This window comes from Pelodiscus sinensis, chromosome 3 (genome assembly GCF_049634645.1).
Source record: "Pelodiscus sinensis isolate JC-2024 chromosome 3, ASM4963464v1, whole genome shotgun sequence".
Taxonomy (NCBI): Eukaryota; Metazoa; Chordata; order Testudines; family Trionychidae; genus Pelodiscus; species Pelodiscus sinensis.
In genome coordinates this window covers 59988192-60008859 of record NC_134713.1, presented here as the reverse complement: position 1 = coordinate 60008859, position 20668 = coordinate 59988192, and the positions used below count along the sequence as shown (strand labels likewise).

Here is a 20668-nt window from a genome sequence, read left to right as displayed (position 1 = left end):
ATGCTCTGTTCTACCTTGTAAAATATATTTGTCTTAAATGTGATGCAGCTTTAATTGTCCTGTGAGTCTTCTGTTTTTGTTCAAACAAACTTCTCTCACTGCTAGTAAAAATCCAATGGCAACTGCCTTGAGTAAATGTAAAATAATTTTTTTTCTATGTTCAGTTTCTGTGCTCGGCATTTACTTTAAAATGTTACCTTCTATGTTGTTGGACCCGTCTCCTGGTGTCCTGAGGAGTGTTTGGCAAACCTGTTATTTGTTTTCACTAAGCTTTTTGTTTTCTACAATGGAATGACAAATATAGAAAAGGAAAAAATGTCAGCACTGAATTACATTTAGAATAAGTGGGTCTCAAATATAGTCTATTTACACTAAGTGTACTACTTCATGAGACTCTGTGATGAGGCTCTATATTAGGCCATGCGGGGGCCAGGAACTGCTGGGCTGGAACAGCTCCAGCCTTTGGTGAGGGCTGCGCTAGCCTGACCCCAGAAGGCGTGGGAGCCGGTCCAGCCCCTCTGGAACACCCCTATCCACTCCTCTTTAATTTGTTAAATGTAGTATTAGCACTATGTTTAACTGTTTAACCAATTAAATGGGATTTTACATCCCTGCTTCTAATCCTATCTCCAAGAAGCCCAAGATTTACAATATCTACTCATACTTCATGCTACAGTTGTGTATACTTGTTTTTTGTATCTGGAGGTAACCATATTGTACTAGATGCTTGTGTACAAAAGTAGATCTGATGCAATTGTGATTAAAAATTCTTTTTTTCTCTCTCTCCATTTAGAACATTATATTGTCTTTGTTTGTTTACAGAATTAGGTACTCAAATGCACCTACTTAGCAACCCAGAAATATCTTGTAAAATACATATTGTGTTTATATTATAAATAAAGTATATATTTTTATACCTACAAAATTTTAAAAGAAGACGACCTGGAAGGAAGCAGCTAAGCCTGGAAAGCTGAAGCAGTTGATGTGTTTTTTTTTTAAATGTCTGTACTTGAATAGGTCTTGTATATATCGATACAGAAAGAGCCAGTGTCCTGAGTTAACCTAACTTTGTTACAGAGAAATATTGTTTCCTCTCTTTGAAGAAAGAAGAGAATTAGTCCCTTGAGTTTACTCTTGTTAGAGCTATGTGTGAGATTCACTGGGGAATCATTGGTTGGTAAAGGATATTGAAGTACTAACATTAAGTTGCATGGGTTTCAGTCCATTAAGTGTTTTTAGTTTCTTGTTCAAGGTTGGTGCAGCAATAATGTGAGTTTTCAATTAGTATCAGCAATCCAATACATAAAATATTTTAAAAATGATCACTACAGGGTTTTGGCTCTTGCCTACACTGGATTGATATGCAGTACACGGGGATATGATTGTGCTGGATGCTTAAGTAGGGAACGATACGGATGGCAAAATATTGATCTTGTGATTATCTCTTTAGTTCTTTTAGGAGCTATTCTTTTTGACCATGCCTGTTTTCTTTACCAGTTACCCTCCTTCTAAATGTCCAAACAGGAATGTGGACATCTCTTCCACCATTTAACTGGATGCTGGTATAGGAATTTATGAATGTGGGGATGCAGTGCGTATATCATTGAAGAAAATAAGTGTACTGTTTGGTTTAAAAATTTCCTTTTGTCTGATTTATAGGGATTACAAAATATTATTTCACTGAGATGATTATTCAGCCACCTGGAAAAAAATTTGACATGATACCAAGGTATAGAAATCAGATAATGTACTCAGTTTGGTTATTGGAATAATGTTGTGTGGTGATGATTACATTTTTTGGATAGCTACTTTTTGGTATTTAATTATATTATGCTAATGAAGTATTAAGTCTACACTATTAAAATAAAAAAGTTAGGAAATGCAAAAACACTATTAACTCAACCATATAGCATACCTGCTGTGTCTTGTGATCTCTTTTCTAGTTAAATGTGCACCTTTGTATATTACTGCTTATTGTAAACTGTATACCATGAAGTACAGATGGTATTATGGAAAGCCAAATTAACTTTGTAGTTGGAAACTTAACTCTTTTAAATTGTTTGACTTTAAGTAACTAATTATAAAAACTTTGTTGTTTTTTCTAAATTTAGGCAATGTTTTCATTGCAAGATGGCATCTGACAATCTAAATCATACTTTTCCTGTCTTTTTTGTAGCCTTTAATTTAATCTAATACTGATATTTTTCATTTTTTTCCCCAGACAATCAATCCATTTTAAAGTTCAGGCTACATATGTTGAGTTAACCATAAAATATAGCCTGCTGTGAACAATTACTGTTCTATTCTGCAAACTAAAAGATATTTCTAATATGTATGTAATTGTGTTGTATGCATACATTGTATTTCAGGATAAAGTGCAATATTGAGTTTGTAGACCTTTATCTGCAGCATTTGAGATTAGATGTCAGATACAGGACGTTTGACCATGTGGACCATTGGTCTGTTCAAGTATGGCAATTATCATTCTGCAGAAAAGAAAGAATGTTCTTGTTTGTGTTATGGAAAGACTGGAAAGGTGGGGGTGAAGAGAGAAGCTTTGTCTCTCTCCACACAATAGTGACTTAAGTCTAGGGGGTATTATTTCTGTGCTAGATTGTAGTAGAATTCACAGCATGGAAAATCCCAGGCGCCATATATTTAGAGTTTACTTGGGGCTAATTGGAGATCAGTGGCTAATTTTGTAAAATAAATAAATAAATAAAAACTAACTATTTATTTTAAAACAGGTCTCAGTTTGTACAGAGCATTATAGCTCAATGTCTCATGCAGTTATCCTCTGCCAGAAGTACGTTTAGGTTCAGAATACAAGGGCATGATGGAAAAATCTACATCTTGGTAAGGCATTTTCTTATAATTGTTTAGGAATGCCTGACCGTTACTCATTGGTTATTATGTGTTTACTTATGTGTGCAAAGGAAATGAGAAAAAGGAGTTAATTATTCTCACATATATTCAGGCAGAACACTTGGTTGCTTTTTTTTCCTTTTAGTTTTGGGCATATCACAATGGAATTTAAGAACCCACTTGAAGTTATTTTAGACTAAAAGATCATTGTAGTCTTAGGCAGTTAGTCCAAAATACTTACTCAGACATGCTGTTTACCCAGATGTATGTAGTCTTGTCTGTTTACAATATTTTTGTGACTGAGGAAATTTAAAAAGTGTTCTGGAGCCTTACATCTGATACATTAGGGCTGCACCACACTTCCTGGAAATGTTGGAAATAGCTCAGATTTGTCAAAGGACTCCTGGGATGGGAGCCTCACAGCCCTTAAATCCTTATCACAATTAATCCTGTCTTTGAAAAAGCAAACAGAGTAGCAATTCATTGTTCTGCCTTATCCACTACCATTATGTCATTGAATTCTTAACTTCAACTAGCACTACCAGAATTATTTCCCTGCATTTCTTCTCCCCAGAGAGGACCAAAATTGATGGGACTGTGACCTCTGAACAGAGCCAGTGCTGAACATCTTATCTCCTCTTACCTATCCCCAATACAGTATAGCAGGCCAAACTAATAGTTGGAGGAAAGCTATGATGTGCTCCCGTTATGAGGAAGCCCACTTAAGAGACTTGTATTACCTAGAGCTAGGCTTTTAGAATACAGGCAGTCCCCGGGTTACGTACAAGATAGGGACTGTAGGTTTGTTCTTAAGTTGAATCTGTATGTAAGTCAGAACTGGCGTCCAGATTCAGCCGCTGCTGAAACTGATCAGTTTCAACAGCGGCTGAATCTGGACGCCAGTTCTGACTTACATACAGATTCAACTTAAGGACCCCAGGCATCCCCAAGTCAGCTGCTGCTGAAACTGATCAGCGGCTGATTCCAGGAAGCCCGGGGCAGGGGCTTCCTGTAGTCAGCCACTGGTCAGTTTCAGAAGCGGCTGACTTGGGGACGTCTGGGGCAGAGAAGCTGGGGTGCTGCTGGGTTGGTCCAGTAGCGCCGCCGCTCCTCGGCACTACTGGACCATCCCAGCAGCACCCAAGCTGCTCTGCCTCAGGCGTCCTGATTCAGCCGCTGCTGAAACTGACAACAGTGGCTGAATCAGAACGCCTGGGGCAGAGCAGCTGGGGTGCTGCCGGGTTGGTCCAGTAGCGCCCAGAGCGGCACTACGGGACCAACCGGCAGCGCCCCAGCTGCTGTACCACAGGCGTCCGGAGCAAAGCCGTGGAGCACGGGGGCAGCGGGACAGCCCAGACGCGCCGTGGCTGCAGACCAGGGGGACGGGGAGCAAAGCCGCGGAACACGCAGGCAGCGGACAGCCCAGACGCGTCTGGGTTGTCCGCTGCCCGCGTGCTCCGCGGCTTTGCTCTGCTTTGCTCCCCTTCTCCCTGGCCTGCAGACCAGGAAGACTGGGAGCAAAGCAGAGCAAAGCCGCGGAGCATGCGGGCAGCGGCTTTGCGCCCCGTCCCCCTGGTCTGCTGGAGACCAGGGAGTTGGGCCCCATTCGTAACTGCGGATCCGACATAAGTCGGATCCGCGTAACTCAGGGACTGCCTGTAATTAACTGGTGTATAACATATGCCTCCTTTTTCCCTGTCTCTGCCTGAGACATCTTTGAGAGTATGCTATGGAGTTCTGGAGTAACAGAACAAGGTCAAGCTGCTAGTGTATTCTATAAATAAGCTATTTTCTATTCACAGATGTGGCTTTTAAATTCTGACACTTTATTGGTGGAATCTATGGGAAATTCAGCATCCAGCAGTGTGTTTACATTGTTTGAAGATAATTTGAGGCTTGACTCCAAGTCTTTAGGCACATGGGATGCAGTCAAAGTTCTTTATCATCCCTGCATTAAAAACAGGAATAAGGAGTAAGTATCAGCTCTTTTATTAAGTTTTGGTTTTGGTTTGGTTCACAGTCCAGGAGAGCAGTGTTTCTCTGATGTGCTTGCTGGGTATGCGTTAGATTAAGGAGGAGGGAGGGTACATCTTCATAGTGTTGTGTGTGGTTTCAGCCTCTCTATTTATGTTAGCCTAATGAGGGTCTGGTTTCTAAATTGTTGCATCCTACTTTGCAAATGTAGGGGCCAGAGTTGCATTATTAATTGAGCTACATTGACTTCCAAGAAATTAATCTACCTCAGGCTAGACCAGCCTTGGCAAAATATGCCAAGCTGCTGGATACGGCCTGTGGACGCAGTGGGGAGCCTTGCCACACCCTCCACCCCAAGATGCTTCTGAGAGAAGCTGCTGCCAGGTTCTGTTTGAACAACTGTGAGCCTTCATGCATGGATCCTGCCCCCAGATCAATCCCATTGGCTGGTTTCCACCAATGGGAGCTGCCTGTTCTCAACCGACTGCTTCCAAAGCACCCTTCCCCCTCCCCTCAGGCTCATAGCTGTTCAAAAACCACATGGCCCCTACAGCCAGTGTGGGGGCAGGGCAAGCAGGGAGTCCGCTTTAGAAGGCTTCTGGGTGAGAATCCAGCAGATAAGACTCCCAGCCAGAGCCTCTGGCACCCCAGACTTTTGCCCCCCCTACCCCACGGAACCTGAAATCTGTATCCTCCTTCTGTCCCCCAATACCCTGTCCCAGCAGTGACATAGCAAGAGTGTTATGTGCCTGGGGCAAAGGCAAAATTTGAATCCCCCAATCATTTATTATTATGTATATGTTATTTCTAAGTCAGCAAAAATAAGAACGTAAATTTAAAAAAAAGAACAAAATTAAAAAGTTTCTTCCGTAAGCTTCCGCATCCGTTGTCAATCTTGTGTCATGTTGCTTCCGGTATTGTACGCGTATATGATTTTTCAGTCCAACGTTTCATCCAGCTTGCTCCAGACATCATCAGGGTAGTGATCTACTAGGATCTATTAACTGACCTACTGATATCCACGGATACTGGGATCAGCTAGTAGATTGGTTAGTAGATCGTAGTACAATGCTTGCCGAATAACTTCAACACTTTCAGTATAACATAACTATCGTCCTATTTATTTTTTGAAAGTTTTGCTGAAATCTTTTCACAGTCAACTGTTGGAATATATACAAAATAGGAAATAATCATGAAAAAGTTAACACAACTTTTGGCAGCTAAATTGGCATACCCCTCGCATGGTGCTTAGGAACAACTGCCTTCCCCACCCCCGTCGCTACACCACTGTGCCCCAGGACATAACCCAAACCCTGTACCTCCTCCTGCACCCCAGTCTCTTGCCCCAAGTGACAATCCCCTACTGCCCTAGGTCACACCCCAAACTCCTCCATCCCGTCCTGCATCCTAGTCCCTTATCCAAGGTCACAACCCCCTCTTGCCCAAAGTCATGACCCAGACCCCTGCACCCTAGTTCCCCAACCCATGTCACAACTACCTTCTTCACCCAAACTCCCCCCTCCCAACCCTACACTCTCTCCTGCACCCCAATCCCTTACTGCAAGGTCCCTTCTGCACCCAACTTTCATCCCAGACTTTGCACCATTAATATGGAAGAGAGCAGCCCTTGACCACTTTCCAAATCTTGGAGTGGCCCATCATCAAAAATTATTGCCAACCCCTGGGCTAGAGAAACACACCGGTAGAAGGTGCCCACAAACTGCTGCGACATTTGGGGTCCTAGAAGTGGCTAGTAGAGACAATAAAGTGGGAAAAGCTGATCAGGGCAAGACAAACACAATGGCTACGTCTACACTGGCCCCTTTTCCGAAAGGGGCATGCTAATTTTAAACTTCGTAATAGGGAAATCCGCGGGGGATTTAAATATCCCCCGCGGGATTTAAATAAAGATGTCCGCTGCTTTTTTCCGGCTTGTAGAAAAGCCGGAAAAGAGCGTCTAGACTGGCCCGATCCTCCGGAATAGGGCTTTATTCCAGAGGATCGGGCCAGTCTAGACGCTCTTTTCCGGTTTTTCTACAAGCCGGAAAAAAGCGGCGGACATCTTTATTTAAATCCCGCGGGGGATATTTAAATCCCCCGCGGATTTCCCTATTACGAAGTTTAAAATTAGCATGCCCCTTTCGGAAAAGGGGCCAGTGTAGACGTAGCCAATGTGTTATTTCTTCACATCTCTTTAATATCAGTCTTCCACCTGCACAACTCTTGTGATGACCTGTCCAGAATTTAAAGCTGCTCTCTTCTGAGGAGAATGCCTGTGGAATGGCAGTGGTGACACTTCTACCTCTGCAGCAATCCTTCACCTTCTGATGCAAACATGGGGCATGACCAGTCCAGTTTGCACGTTGCAATTCTCATCCATCTGTTGCAGCTTCATTGTTTACCCTTAACTGTGAAACAATGTCTTGCTATGCATATGGTTTGTTAAAGTCCTCTATTTTTAAGCCATGAGATTTTCAATCCCACTTGCTTTTCCTGAAATACTTACGGTAGACAAGCACACTGAATGTCATATGCATAAACAGCATATGTAAAAATGTAAATGAGTAAAGATACCACTTCATATTCTTATTGCTAAATGGTAAAATTATTAGTAGATTATTTAGTAATGTAAAATTATTTTTTATAACTAAGTGCTTTTCACTTATGATTTCACAGGTTGTGTGTGCGTGGGTGTAAAATTGTAACTTGTTTTAAATCTAATGGTAGGATTATTTTTTTAAGTTGAAACTGAACGCTATACACTTGGTTTTTTCTTAGTTGTGTCCTAGTCTATTGGAGTTTTCATAAAGAAAACATTTGACTTGAGCAGGATCTGAAGTGTCAATTATGATAGGAAAAACACTGCCAGCATAATATTTGGTTAAGGTTGCAGTCATGCTTTTAACAGCATCATTTTATATTAAAACCTGTAACTGGTGGTGGATAAAGTTGCTAGAATATTACATTCACTGGTGACTTCAGTGTTTGCACAGCTGACAGACTAGCATTTGTTCAGTAATTTGTATTTCACGTATTGGCTCTATGATGGTAGAGCAGAAAGCATATATGAATAGAGGTTTGTGTTTGTTTTTTCCCTTGTACTCTTGAGAAAAAGTGGTGGATCATATAGGTATTATAAAATATACTGGAAAATATCCTATCTTGTGATCATATTTTATAAAAGAAAAATATGAACGTCTCATCAACTGCTGAGAATTTGTGATAGATATCATAGTAATTTCCGCCGATTGTATTGTGTCTGCATCCCCCTTATACATAAAAATAATTCAAACACTGAATATTTTGAACATACTCTTTCATCTAATTCACAGAAAGAATGTTCAGTTATTGTGAAATGTGATTATTTGTGGGGGAGAGAGCTTTTTCCTAGAGAATGATGTAATGATAATTAAAATTTATTAATTGAAAAGGTATGGGAAAACATATTGCTCTATGTGATGTAGGGTTGTAAAAGAATAATCGTGTTGATACTCTTGTGTGTAAACCCCCTCTCACCCCCCACCCCTGCTGCCTCTGTATCAGAAGCAGGGGAAGCAGGAGCCGACTCGGGGAGCAGGGGAGGCAGAGGTGCTGCAAGCTCTGCCCTTTAAATGTAGTAAGAGGTGCCCAACTCTTATTACATTTGAAAGGCAGAGCCACAGCAGTCTGGACCCAGCGCGAGCAAGGACTGAAGCAGTCCCAGCTCATGCTGGGTCCCAGACGTACTCCCTCTGCAGCTTAAATATAGTATGAGCCGGACTTCCTGCTCATGGGGATTTTAATACATTTAAACTGCAAAGCCGCAGTGGCCCCTTATCAACTAATTGTGTACTTGATACAAATTGTATCAAGTACACAATTAGTCATTTACTTGCTACTTGACATCCTTAATATGACATAGAGGCTATTTAGTGGCCCCACATCTATGTTATAAAACAGTATAACCTCAAGTAGATTTCATCTGAAGTGTAAGCAGACTAATACTTGAAAGTAGTGAAGATTTGAATTTCCAACAGGTTTTCATTTTTTATTGCATATCATAGAGAAAATGTATCTACTTAGGCATAATGCATAGATAATGGCTAAATATACACCTGATCACTTGCAGTTCAGATATATTGATATCCAAATCCTGTTATGAACTATTTTAAAAACCAAACCTGTACATCATTTAGAGAAGCAGAGGCAAGGAGAAATGTTAGAATTTAAAAAAAAAGAGAGTTCCTTTTCTGTCAAAGGTTTCATTCTTGAACTTTTTTTGAGGTCTTACTGCCAAGACTGTGTGTGATTGTCTCTCCTTTTCTAGTGGATTGGGTGTAGAAAGTCTGTTTGTAAAGATTAATTTACATTTATCTTTGGGGTTATTCAGGATATGTCTACACAGAGAACCAAAGAACATAACAACCTGTGTCAGTAAGACTGAGTGCTAGGGTCAGTTGACTTAGGTTTGCTTTGCAGGGCTAAAATAGCAGCATAGACATTCAGGCTGGAGCCGGAGTGCCGAAACACGCTGAAGGTTTCGGAGCCTAGACGTCAGCCCAAGCCCAAACATTTGCACTTCTATTTTTGGCTGTTTTGAGACTTGCTGCCATAGAGTTTTGGGGGATTTTCGTTTTCATTATTGATTAAATTTATTGATCGCTGTGTAGATGTATCCTCAGGAGCTGCTAGCTAGGCATGACTGAGATCTTGAAAGGACATATCGACTCAGCTGCCAGAAACATCAAGAGCAGAAAGACGACGAGGGGCAACAACAGTAACAATTGTTCCAGTTTATCTTCCCTATTAGAACATTTGCTTTAGTTATCTTTTTAAAATGTGTGATGTCAGTAACTTTAAATAGCGCAGTCCATTTATGGGTCTGGTGTCTGAAGATTTCCCTGGTTTTTGTTGTTGTTGTTGTTGCTGTTGTGTCTGTGGTTTTTTTTGTTTGAGCTGCTCCATACTTAGGAATGTTATCTTTTTTTATAGCAACTATCATTTTTCTCCTAAATTGAAATCAGAAGAACTTAGTATATGTGCATGTAACTACCCGTCAGAAACCATACAGAAAAACAAAACATACAAATCTAACCAGTTTCTTAATATCTCTTCTTACTCAGATTTTCAGTGGTTATTACTATGATCTTACTGATTTGTCTTTCTCTTGTCTGAGAACTTCAGATTCCCTCTCCTTTAAGTCATCTTTTCTTCTAACAGCTCCAATTAAACTATTTTTAACAGACAAAAGAAGAACATAGATGTTTTCGTCAGTCCATAAATCAGGAATTATAAAAAATCTTTCATAGTGGCTGCGGCTTCAGAACTAGTTGGATACCATGGAAAGTGCTACAGCATAAAACCATGTAAGTGGTATCCTGGAGTGTTCTCTAGAGCAGTGTTTCTCAAAGTGGTCCACAGACCCACCCTGAGAACTGCTAATTGGCTGCTCATTTTAACGGCTCCACATCTATGGAGCCTCCTTGCACCCATTGGTTCCAGTTCGCCATTTGCAACCATGGGGGGAAGCAGCAGCCCGAGCCACACACCACTTCCTGTGGCTCCCGTTGGCTATAAACAGCGAACTGGAGCCATAGGAGCTGTGAGGCTCAGTGGCTGTGGAGGTGGTAAAAAAAAAAAAAAAACAAGCAGTCAGTTAGTAGCTTTCTCAGAGTGGGTCCACAGACCATTTTGAGAAACACTGCTCTAAGCAGGGAATTAAGCATCATTTGTGGATTGACTCAGTAGTTGTGTAGCTTGCAATGTATGACATCCTCAGGCTCAGCGGTTTTGTTTTAAGTTGATTAGTATTTTGCTTTCAACTGACAAGTGATTAATAATTTGCACTTCTATAGCACTGTAAAAGCAGGTAACTGTGTCCTGGTAATTGGTTGTAGGACTTATTGTAAGCAACCGTAGACTGCTATGCACCTGGGAATCAGTCATCCTCAACTGTTTTCTTCAGTGATTTGCAGATAAGATGAACAGAAAGCCTCCTGAACAAGCTGTAATGAAAATCCTTTGCATGATGTTTGATTTGGTTTTTTGCTTTTAAAAACCGTTTAGCACAAATCTTGAATAATAAAATGAAGGGGGTAGGAAGACGAACTTTTCTTATTTCCCTATGTTGCTTAAAATTAAGAATAATTGAAAATAACTCTACAGATTTGTTTACTTAATTGTATCTAATTATTTGTCATTCGTAGTGTTGTTAGTCTGAGATTGGGACTCTTTGTATTGAAACTGTACAAACTCATCAGAAGATGATAGAAATGTAGCCGTGTTAATCTGGTGTAGCTGAAACAAAAAACAGGACTGTGTAGCTCTTTAAAGACTTAACAAGATGGTTTATTAGGTGATGAAGTGGGTCTGGCCCACAAAAGCTCATCACCTAATAAACCATCTTGTTAGTCTTTAAAGTGCTACACAGTCCTGTTTTTTTGTTTCATCAGAAGATAAAGCTCTTCAGGGCAAGAGCTATGTCAGATTTGTTGCTGTTATTTAAAACTCTAGATTTGAATTTACAATTTCAAGTTAATTCACTAATCCAGTGCAAGAACTAATGGATCTGCTAGAACGACACTTGTTCCAAAGGCACAGTTAGATGCCCAAGTACCAGGAAGGACTGTAATACTTTTATTACGTCTTTTTCAACACATTCATCTAATAGTGCTTTTTTTTCCCCCCAAACAATACTGTCAAAAATCTAAATCCTGTATTACATTTTCCAGGGAATATTTTTCCATCATTAGTATTAGTTAGGCAAGGAAATATCTTGTGCATCAAGAGAGAGAGAATAAAAGCCCTGTAAGTTATCAGTAGAACAGTTGCCAAAAACTACATTCATTTTAATTTTCATTGCATATGCTTTAATGAAAGTTGACCAGAACAATAGTATATTGTGTTTCTAATGGAGAAAGGAAAAACAAACACAGATATTGTTTAACTAATACATTAAGTGAAAGGATTCGCTAAAAGCCTCCTTTGTCTTAAGAAAAAAAACAAGAGGAAGATAAGTAAGAGAGAAGGAAGATCTGGTAAAGGAATTGAGATACAGTTCATTACTTAGGCAAAACTACTTCATCTTTGTGTCTCAGTCTTCTATCTGTGAAATAGGCATAGAGGCTTCCTTTCTGTTTCATCTATTCAGATTGTGAACTCTTCTGAGCATAGACAGTCTTTACAGGGCCTTTATGAGCTACTGTTGCACAAAAGTCTGTTGAAATTACACAGGAAAGAAGTGTCATCATCTCTTCCTACCGCCTATGAAAAGAGAATCAGAAAATGCCATAGAGTCTTGTTGGAGAAGGATGCTTTGTGCCATGATTTTATATAGAGTCTAGGAGTCTAAGTTCTAGGTCATTTTTGAAAATAGGACTTATATTCTTTAGTCAACTAGATATTCTTGAAAATGCCTATATCTAAATCTGTATAATAGGAGATATTAATACATTATTACTCATAATTCACTGGATACAGTGACTATTTGGACTGTGCTTTGAAAATATAAAATGCTCTATACATTTTAATTATAATTCTAAAAATAATGTGACTGATACTTTGTTGAATCATTTATTAGATGCTAATATTACTATAAAAAGATATCACATGCTGCCAAGATTTCCTATCAGAGAGATTTTTATCTATGTACAGTAGAACAAAAATGCAATTAATTCTTCTTTATAATATTCCTTATCATTCTTTCTTCCTTCTCCATATAATTTAGAGATTTTTATAATGAAACATCTTAATTGTAAGTAAGCACAGTTTGATTGCCTCTCATGTCACCAAGTTGAGTACTGTTACAGCTTTTTCATGAGCATCAGATTTAAGGATATGAGAAGTATAAAGCGGGATGGAAAATATGGTGAAGAAAAAACTACATAATCATTGGTAACTGGTAGGAAGTAGGAAGTTAGGGTTGCCAGATACTTTCACAAAAAATACTGAGCATGGTGGGGAAAAAAATTGGTTGAGCGCAAAAAAAAAAAAAAAAAAAAAAAGTCCCTGCCGGACTTGCCTGCAAGAAAAACAGAAAATACAGTATTTTCTGTTTTGTTTTTGTTTTTTTACCGGACAGAAGATGCAATTGCTGGACTGTCCAGGTGAAAACTGCACACCTGGCAACCTTAACCCCATGCAGGGAAGGGGGGGGGCTTCCCTTCCTGCCCCCTCTTGCAAGGGACTCCTCCCCTTCCTCCCAAGCCTTTCCCTCAGGTCCCGAATGCCTCCTTAACTGTTAAGGAGGCATTGGGGCCAGTGTAGGGCTAGCTAGGGCTACATGGCACTGCTCCTTGCTGAAGCCAGCCTATTGCAGGGAAGGAGTTCTGGGGCTTGTCCATATGTGGCCACCCCTTCCTCCCTAAATGCACCCCATGAAGGGAAGGGACTGGGGGTGATTCTCTTCCTTCCCACTCCTGCAAGGTATTCCTCCACCCTGCACCCCGCCCACTAGGGTTGCCAGATGGTGTCCCAAAAACTACCAAACACAAGGGCTAAAAATTTGTTGAGCAAAAAAAAAAAAAACCCACCCACCCACACCAAACACACATCCTGTGTGGCTACTACCAAGAGCCACCAAGCTGGGAACAAAGGGGGAGGCAGCAGAGCCTTCTCTGGAAAGCAGCCGCCTGCTACCCAAACCAAAGAGAGGCAGACCCCGGGGCAACACAATGGCGGGGGGGAGGGGGTGGCGACCATGGGTAGGAAGGTGACTTCCCTCATAGCCAGGTCTTTGCGTGTCCCAGTGGGAAGAAGCAGAAATTCCTCCCCTGTTTTGGCTGAGAGCCCGTGGAAGGCGCCTAAACACAACTACAAAGCACCTGCGGGTTTCTCTCCTGGACTACGGCGCCACAATGTGCTTGAACAGAGCTCAGGAGCAGGGAGAGGGCTTCTCCTCCTCCCCAAGGCGTCACTCCTCAGGCACAATCAGCTGAGGGCTCCCAGGGCCAATTGCGCCTCGCCTCCCAGCCACTCCCCCTGCCCCCACCCGGCATCTGCATGCAACCAGAGGCTCCCAGCTGAGAGGCAGGGCCGTGATCAGCGCTGGGAGCTTGTGGTTGCATGGAGAAGCCAGGCAGGGGGAGTGGCTGGGAGCAGTGCCAGCTTTAGGGAGTGCGGGGCCCAATTCGAACCGTTTTGGCAGGGCCCTATATCCCCCCCCCAAGATTTTTTGTTGAGCAAAAAAAAAAACGCAACCACAACCACACACAAATATCACATCAAGTAGATCTGATCAAAATGTATATCTATATAATTGAACATTTTCCAAAAAAATGCCATCTTTTATTATGCAAAATTTTACACAAAATTAAATCAGTTGCCATAAGTGTAGGTCAAATATTTTGAATTGCAAACTATCCAATTTTTTCAATAAAGTTTAAAGTTTGATTTTTAAAAAGTTACCAGAGAGCGTTGCAGTTTTCTGTTACATTGATTTACTTTTTAAATAGCAAAAATGGAGTCTTTCTTAAAGTGTCAGTTCTGTGGGTTCGCACAGGTTACGTAAATCTGTTAGGCAGATTGCTGTCTGAACTATTCAAAGCTCAATTTCTGATTTACACAGCCCCCAAATACTGCCCACTGCTAAAGTAATCAGCATTTATTATTTCTATTGCATTCCACCCCCAGAGGCTGCATAAACTAATGTTACTTCTATTGGAAAAATGACTTAGGTCATTAATTTTAGTTTGCATTTAATTTCTATAATCAATAAGGCAAAAGGGGGAATTGGGAGAATGGCGGCTGCTGCTGTACAACTTCAGTCTGATCACAGCTTATTTGAGAAGTTGTTGAGGGAATTACTTGATTAATTCACTATGTTTTTTGAGTGGATATGGTGATGTTGTTTGATGATGTTGTTTGTTTACTTGCAAAGTCACATTCATCCAGGATACATAATATTTGGCCTTGGAACTAAATATCTGAAGAATGGTCTTAAAGAAAATCAGGTCTTAGAGTTTTCTAGTAAAAAGAGTTTTCTGGCATTTTCTAGTAAAAAGAGCTTATTTTGTTAGAGGTAATATTGCTACCTAGCAATATTATTTTGAAATAACTAACGTTATTAGTCTGTGTCTACACAGCAGGCAGTTATTTTGAAATAATGTTGAAATACTGTCAAGCTGGAGGATTTCTTACTCTGACTCCTGTAACCCTCATTGAATGAAGAGGGAAGTCGGAGGAAGAGTGCTCTATTTTGAAATAAGTGCCATATAGATGCTCCCAATTTTGAAGTAAGCTATTTCAAAATAAGCTACGCAACTGATGAAGCTCAATTTGCGTAGCTTATTTCGAGTTAAGACAAGCTGTGTAGGTGCAACCTTAGGGTACGTCTAGACTGCAGGCTTCTTTCAAAAGAAGCTTTTCCGGAAGTGATCTTCTGAAAAAAATTATTTCAAAAAAGAGCATCCACACAGCAAAAGCACATCGAAAAAGCAATCTGCTTTTTCGAAAGAAAGCGTCCACACTGAATGGACACTATCTTGCATTTAAGCTGTGATTACTATGGACAGAGTAGCTACCAGGATACCTGTGCTTTTTCCTCTTTCCTCTTCTTTCAAAAAAACCTCCTCTTTCTGCATCCACACACGCCTCTTTCCGAAAGCTCTTTCGGAAAAGGCATTCTTCTTCATAGAATGAGGATTACAAATGTCGGAAAAAACCCTGCATTCTTTTGATTTTCTTTCGAAAAAATGCAATAGCAGTGTGAACGTAAGTACAATTTTTTTCGGAAAAATGGCAGTTTTTCTGAGGGGAAAAAACAACCCTGTAGTCTAGACGCATCCTTAGTGAACAAGTGATTTATTGAAGTTTCCTGTATAGCTTAAGCAAAAATCCACAGACCCAATACCCAGCATAAGCATTTGGTACAGAATTGACTGTCTTTGTGGATGTGTGTGTTCGGGGGAGAATCCTGAAGGAAGGAAGGAAGGAATCAGTTCTTCCCGGTGCTAAAGTTGATGTGGAGTTGCCACTGGAGAGGCTATTTCTAGCACAGTAGCCAAAAGGGAGAGGAGTGGAGATTTTATATAGCGATGGACAACTGTACTCTGATCTACTGTAATCAGATTTCCTTAATAAAGCCGATTGAGGAGGAGGTATTCAGGGAAAACTCAGACACTGCAGAGAATAAAGTTGGGGGAACCAGGCAGATTTCAGCACGCTACAAGATTAATCAGTTATCATTCCTACCTTTCATCTGAGACAGTATGAATCAAGGCTCCTGCATAGAGTAGTAGGACCAGGATGTGTCCTGAGTCTTCATCTAGTCATTTGTTTAATTTTGCCTTATTGAAGTTGTACCAGTACTTAAACCTGAAATGTCCATGTTAAGATACTTGTTAATAATTTAAGAATAGCTTCCTTTTACAAAAATAACCAGGATCAGAGGTGGGTTGTTAAACCTTAAGGATGCTTTTTCAGGGAACATAGACTCCTCAGAGGACTCTGCCCAAGACCAAAGAATTCTCCAGAGTAGTCAGGCACCTCAGTCCGGGAGGTGTATACAGGTATGGTTTTGTCTACCTCTCTTCATTTCTCATGCTATCTCTGTTAAGAAGAATTTAGTTTAGAATCGTGTGTGTGTGTGTGTGTGTGTGTGTGTGTGTGTGTGAGTCTCTCTCTCTCTCTCTCTCTCTCTATCATGCATCCCTGATGAGGTAAACTGTAGAGGTCTGAGAGAGAACATGTTAAAGCTAAAGATGAGTCTGTGGGGTCAGCTTTGGTTCCAGGGGCAAGGCAGTTGAATTGGAGGAGATGTGGGACAGAGGATCTGTCCTCTGCGAGTATGCTTAGAGAACCAATTCAGGGCCGTGCCTGGGGTCTGTTCAGACCCAGGGGGCTAAAAGCACAAGGTGCCCAGTGAGGAGGGCTCCAAATAGAAGAATCTGGTGAGTGTTATCCAGAGGGAGCTCTACCACAGCTCTGTGTGTAACAGCGTGATACTAATACGTTATCTTTACTAAAACGTACCTTTTATATATGTATGTGTGTATGTTTGAAGGACATCTGTGTGTTTGAAGAACAGCTACCCAAAACCTTAGAAAGTAATGGCAAAAAAAAATGTTAAAGTAACCAAACAGGAAGCCTGCTAAAAAAACAGTGAGGCCACTGGATGATTGAGATACTCAAGGAGCATGCAAAGATAAGGCCATTGCAGAGAAACTACATTCTTTGTAACGGTCTTCGCAGCTGAGGATATGAGGGAGATTGCTGAACATGGGCCATTCTTGTTAGGTGACAAATCTGCAGAATTGTTCCAGGTTAAGGTGGATTTAGATGACGTTTTAGAACAATTTTTAAAACTAAACAGGAATAAGTCACTTGGATTAGATGGCATTTACCCAAGAGTTATGAAGGAACTTGAATGTGAAATTGCAGAACTACAGTAAAACTCCATTGGTCCGGCATCTGATGGTCCGGCACTCCTGATGGTCCAGCACCATATGGAACCCGGAAGTGCTCCGGGCAGCCGGACCATTGGAGCTGCTCTGCCCCCGGCTTCCCCGATTCAGCCGCTGCTGAAACTGACCAGCGGCTGAATCGGGGAAGCTGGGGGCAGAGCAGCTGGAGTGCTGCTGGGTAAGTCCCGTAGCGCTGCCCCTCGGCGCTGCGGGACCAACCAGGCAGCACCCCAGCTGTCCCCGATTTAGCCACCACTGAAACTGACCAGTGGCTGACTCCGGGAAGCCCGAGGCAGAGCTGCTCTGCCCTGGGCTTCCCGGAGTCAGCCGCTGGTCAGTTGCAGAAGCGGCTGACTTGGGGACGCCTGGGGCAGAGCAGCTCGGGTGTTGCCGGGTTGGTCCGGTAGCGCCGCCCGTTGGCGCTGCGGGACCAACCCGGCAGCACCCCAGCTGCTCTGCTCCAGGCGTCCCCGAGAGCAACGGAGGTGCTGCCGAGTTGATCTCGCAGCGCCAAAGGGTGGCGCTACTGGACCAACCCAGTAGCACCCCAGCTGCTCTGCCGTAGGCGTCCCGATTCAGCTGCTGCTGAAACTGACCAGCAGCGGCTGAATCGGGGACGCCTGGAGCAGAGCCGGACTATCGGAAGGGGGGGCTATGAGAGGTCTGGGGTGGCATCCCCCCCCACACCACCCTAGACCCTTCATAGCCCCCCCCCTTCCGATAATCCGGCATATCTGATAATCTGGCACCCCCTGGATCCTAAAGGTGCCGGATTATCGGAAGTTTACTGTACTAACTTTTGTTCTAAATGACAAGAATAGCTAATGTGACGCCAATTTTTATAAGTCGGTAAGTCTAACCGCAGCACTGGTCAAGTTGGTTAAAACAATAGTAAAGAACAGAATTGTCAGACATAGATAGATGAACAAAATTTGTTGGGGGAAAGGTCCACATGGTTTTTGTACAGGGAAATCATGTCTCCTCAATCTACTACAATTCTTTGAGGGGGTCAGCAAGGATGTGGACAAAGGGGATCCAGTAGATATAGTGTATTTGCATTTCCAGAAAGCTTTTGAGAGGGTCCCTCGGTAAAGCAAGCTGTCATGGGTTAAGAGGGAAGGTTCTCTCATGGACTGGTAGTTAGTTAAAAGATAGGAAATGAAGGGTAGGAAGAAATGGTCAGTTTTCAGAATAGAGGTAGGTAACTAGTAGAGTCCCTCAAGGGTCTCTACTGGACCAATATTATTCAACATATTCATAGATGATCTGGAGAAAGGGGTAATTAGTGAGTTGGGTAAAATTTGCAGATGATATAAAATTGCTCACAATAGCTAAGTACACCACAGGCTGAAAAGAGCTTCAAAACAATCTCTAAAAATTAGGTAACTGTGCAACAAAATGGCAGATGAAAAGTAATGTTGATAAATGCAAAGTAATTGTAAAGTATTGAGAAAACATAATCCCAACTGTAAGTATAAAATGATGGGGTCTAAATTAGTTGTTACCGCTTAAGAAACATTTTGAAGTGATTGTGGATAGTTCTCTGAAAACATCCACTCAATGTGTTGCAGAAGTCAAAAAAGCAAACAGAATGTTGGGAATCATTAAGAGGATTGCCTCTTGAATACTGAGTGCAGATGTGATTCCCTCATCTCAAAGATCCATTTGCTGCTATATGAAGAGATAAATGAAACTGAGACTTTTCAGTTTGAAAAAGAAATGACTAATGAGGTAATATGTTACAGGTCTATAAAATCATTACCGGTATGGAGAAAGTACATAAGGAAAAGTTATTTACCCATTTCCATAACACAAGAAATAGGGGTTGCCAAATGAAATTAATAGGCAGCAGGTTAAAAATAAACAAAAGGAAGTATTTTTTGCACAACACACAGTCAACCTGTGGAACTCCATCACAGGGGATGTTGTGAAGGTCAAGACTATAATAGGTTCAAAAAAGAACTAGATAAGTTCCTGGAGGGCAAGAATGATATCCTTAGCCAATGTTTGTCAGAAGCTGGGAATGCGGGACAGGGGATGGATCACTCAATAATTACCTGTTCTGTTCATTCTCTCTGGAGCACCTGGCATTGACCACTGTTGGAAGACAAGGTACTGGGCTAAATGGATGTTTGGTCTGACTCAGTATGGCTGTTCTTATGTGCGCTTTGTTGTTACAGCATAAAATAGTGTGTTGCCTGTAATGTGGGAGTCATCCCAATCTATAAGGAGTTTCTTCAAGTCCTCTGCTAGGAGGAGGGTAAAAATGACACAAGGTGTAAAATGGGGGGGACGAGAATGCAGAGATCTTCTGGGCTCCATCAGGAAGTTCAGGTATTATAGCGGGCTGAGATGCATATAAGGACCAATCTAAATACAGTAAAACTCCAATAGTCTGGCATCCAATAGTCTGGCACTCCTGATAGTCCGGCATCAAAATGGCAAGAGCCTAGTGAGTGAGCTTCGGCAAAAAATGAGTCTCAAGGTAACAGCGGCAGCAGCTGAACTGAGCAAAAAGGGTAAAAAAGGCTTAAAAAACCAAAAACATTACAGTATACTGTATACAGTATGTACAATAAAAAGGGTTAAGAACACTTTATATACAGTGTATATAATGTATACAGTATATATATAACCTGCTTATAGTACCTCCTGATAGTCCGGCATATCTGATAATCCGGCACCACCTAGGTCCCATAGGTTCCGGATTATCGGAAGTCTACTGGAGATGTAAAATATACAGAGTGGGAGGAAGCTACATACAGATCCATTGTACTATAAAACGATTGGCATTTAAATGCCCCAAGGGTGTGAACTATGTGCTTACGGTTTGCACAATCAACTTGTGATCAGCTTTAATATTATTTAAACTTTGGTTTTGTATTTTGTGTATTTAAAATGCACTACATTGTTCACAAATAATCTATTATTAGCTTCTGCAATGATTTATTATAATTGTCTAACTATTTGAAATGCATTTATAGTAGCCACATGAATTTTAACAATCACTTCCCTAAGGCTGCATTAGGCAGCATGAATTCAAACTGCTAGGTAGACATTTTCCCCCCTGAACTCATATGCAAGTGTAAAAATTTTATGATGTTACTTTAACGAGATCCACTGGGATTTAAGATTATTTATCTAAGCCCTTATTAAACACAAAAACTTTTCTGTGTTTAGCCATGCAAAGCACAGTTCCTTCTCAGACAATACATTGTGTTTTAGGAGTTGAACAGGACTTGATGGAGTGTAGCAGAAATCACAGAGAAAAGTTTTTTCCCAGTAAATGTACTTTGAGTAGGTAAGCACTAGCAACTGCTCTAAAAGAATTACATTATAGCGCATCCTGAATTTTAAGGCCATTTCAGAGGCTGAGGGGAATAGGTGATGGAAAATACTGCTACCACTGCCAAAAGAAGGACTTGGATACTTCTTGAGACACCAGTAAC

At 41.3% G+C, this 20668-nt stretch overlaps 1 protein-coding gene across 5 annotated transcripts in view; it reads left to right on the top strand.

The window, feature by feature from the left end:
- UBE3D (ubiquitin protein ligase E3D) overlaps positions 1-20668 on the top strand; it is a 105936-nt gene that overhangs the window by 20918 nt on the left and 64350 nt on the right. For 4 of the 5 annotated variants that reach the window (XM_075923814.1, XM_006115896.4, XM_014569944.2 and 1 more), the window contains exons 6-8: positions 1660-1729; positions 2748-2856; positions 4668-4837. In XM_075923814.1, coding sequence (XP_075779929.1) covers positions 1660-1729; positions 2748-2856; positions 4668-4837 — 349 coding nt within the window. Of the gene's footprint in view, positions 1-1659; positions 1730-2747; positions 2857-4667; positions 4838-16239; positions 16326-20668 lie in introns of all 5 variants that reach the window. The other variant, XM_014569946.3, reaches the window with a different exon arrangement.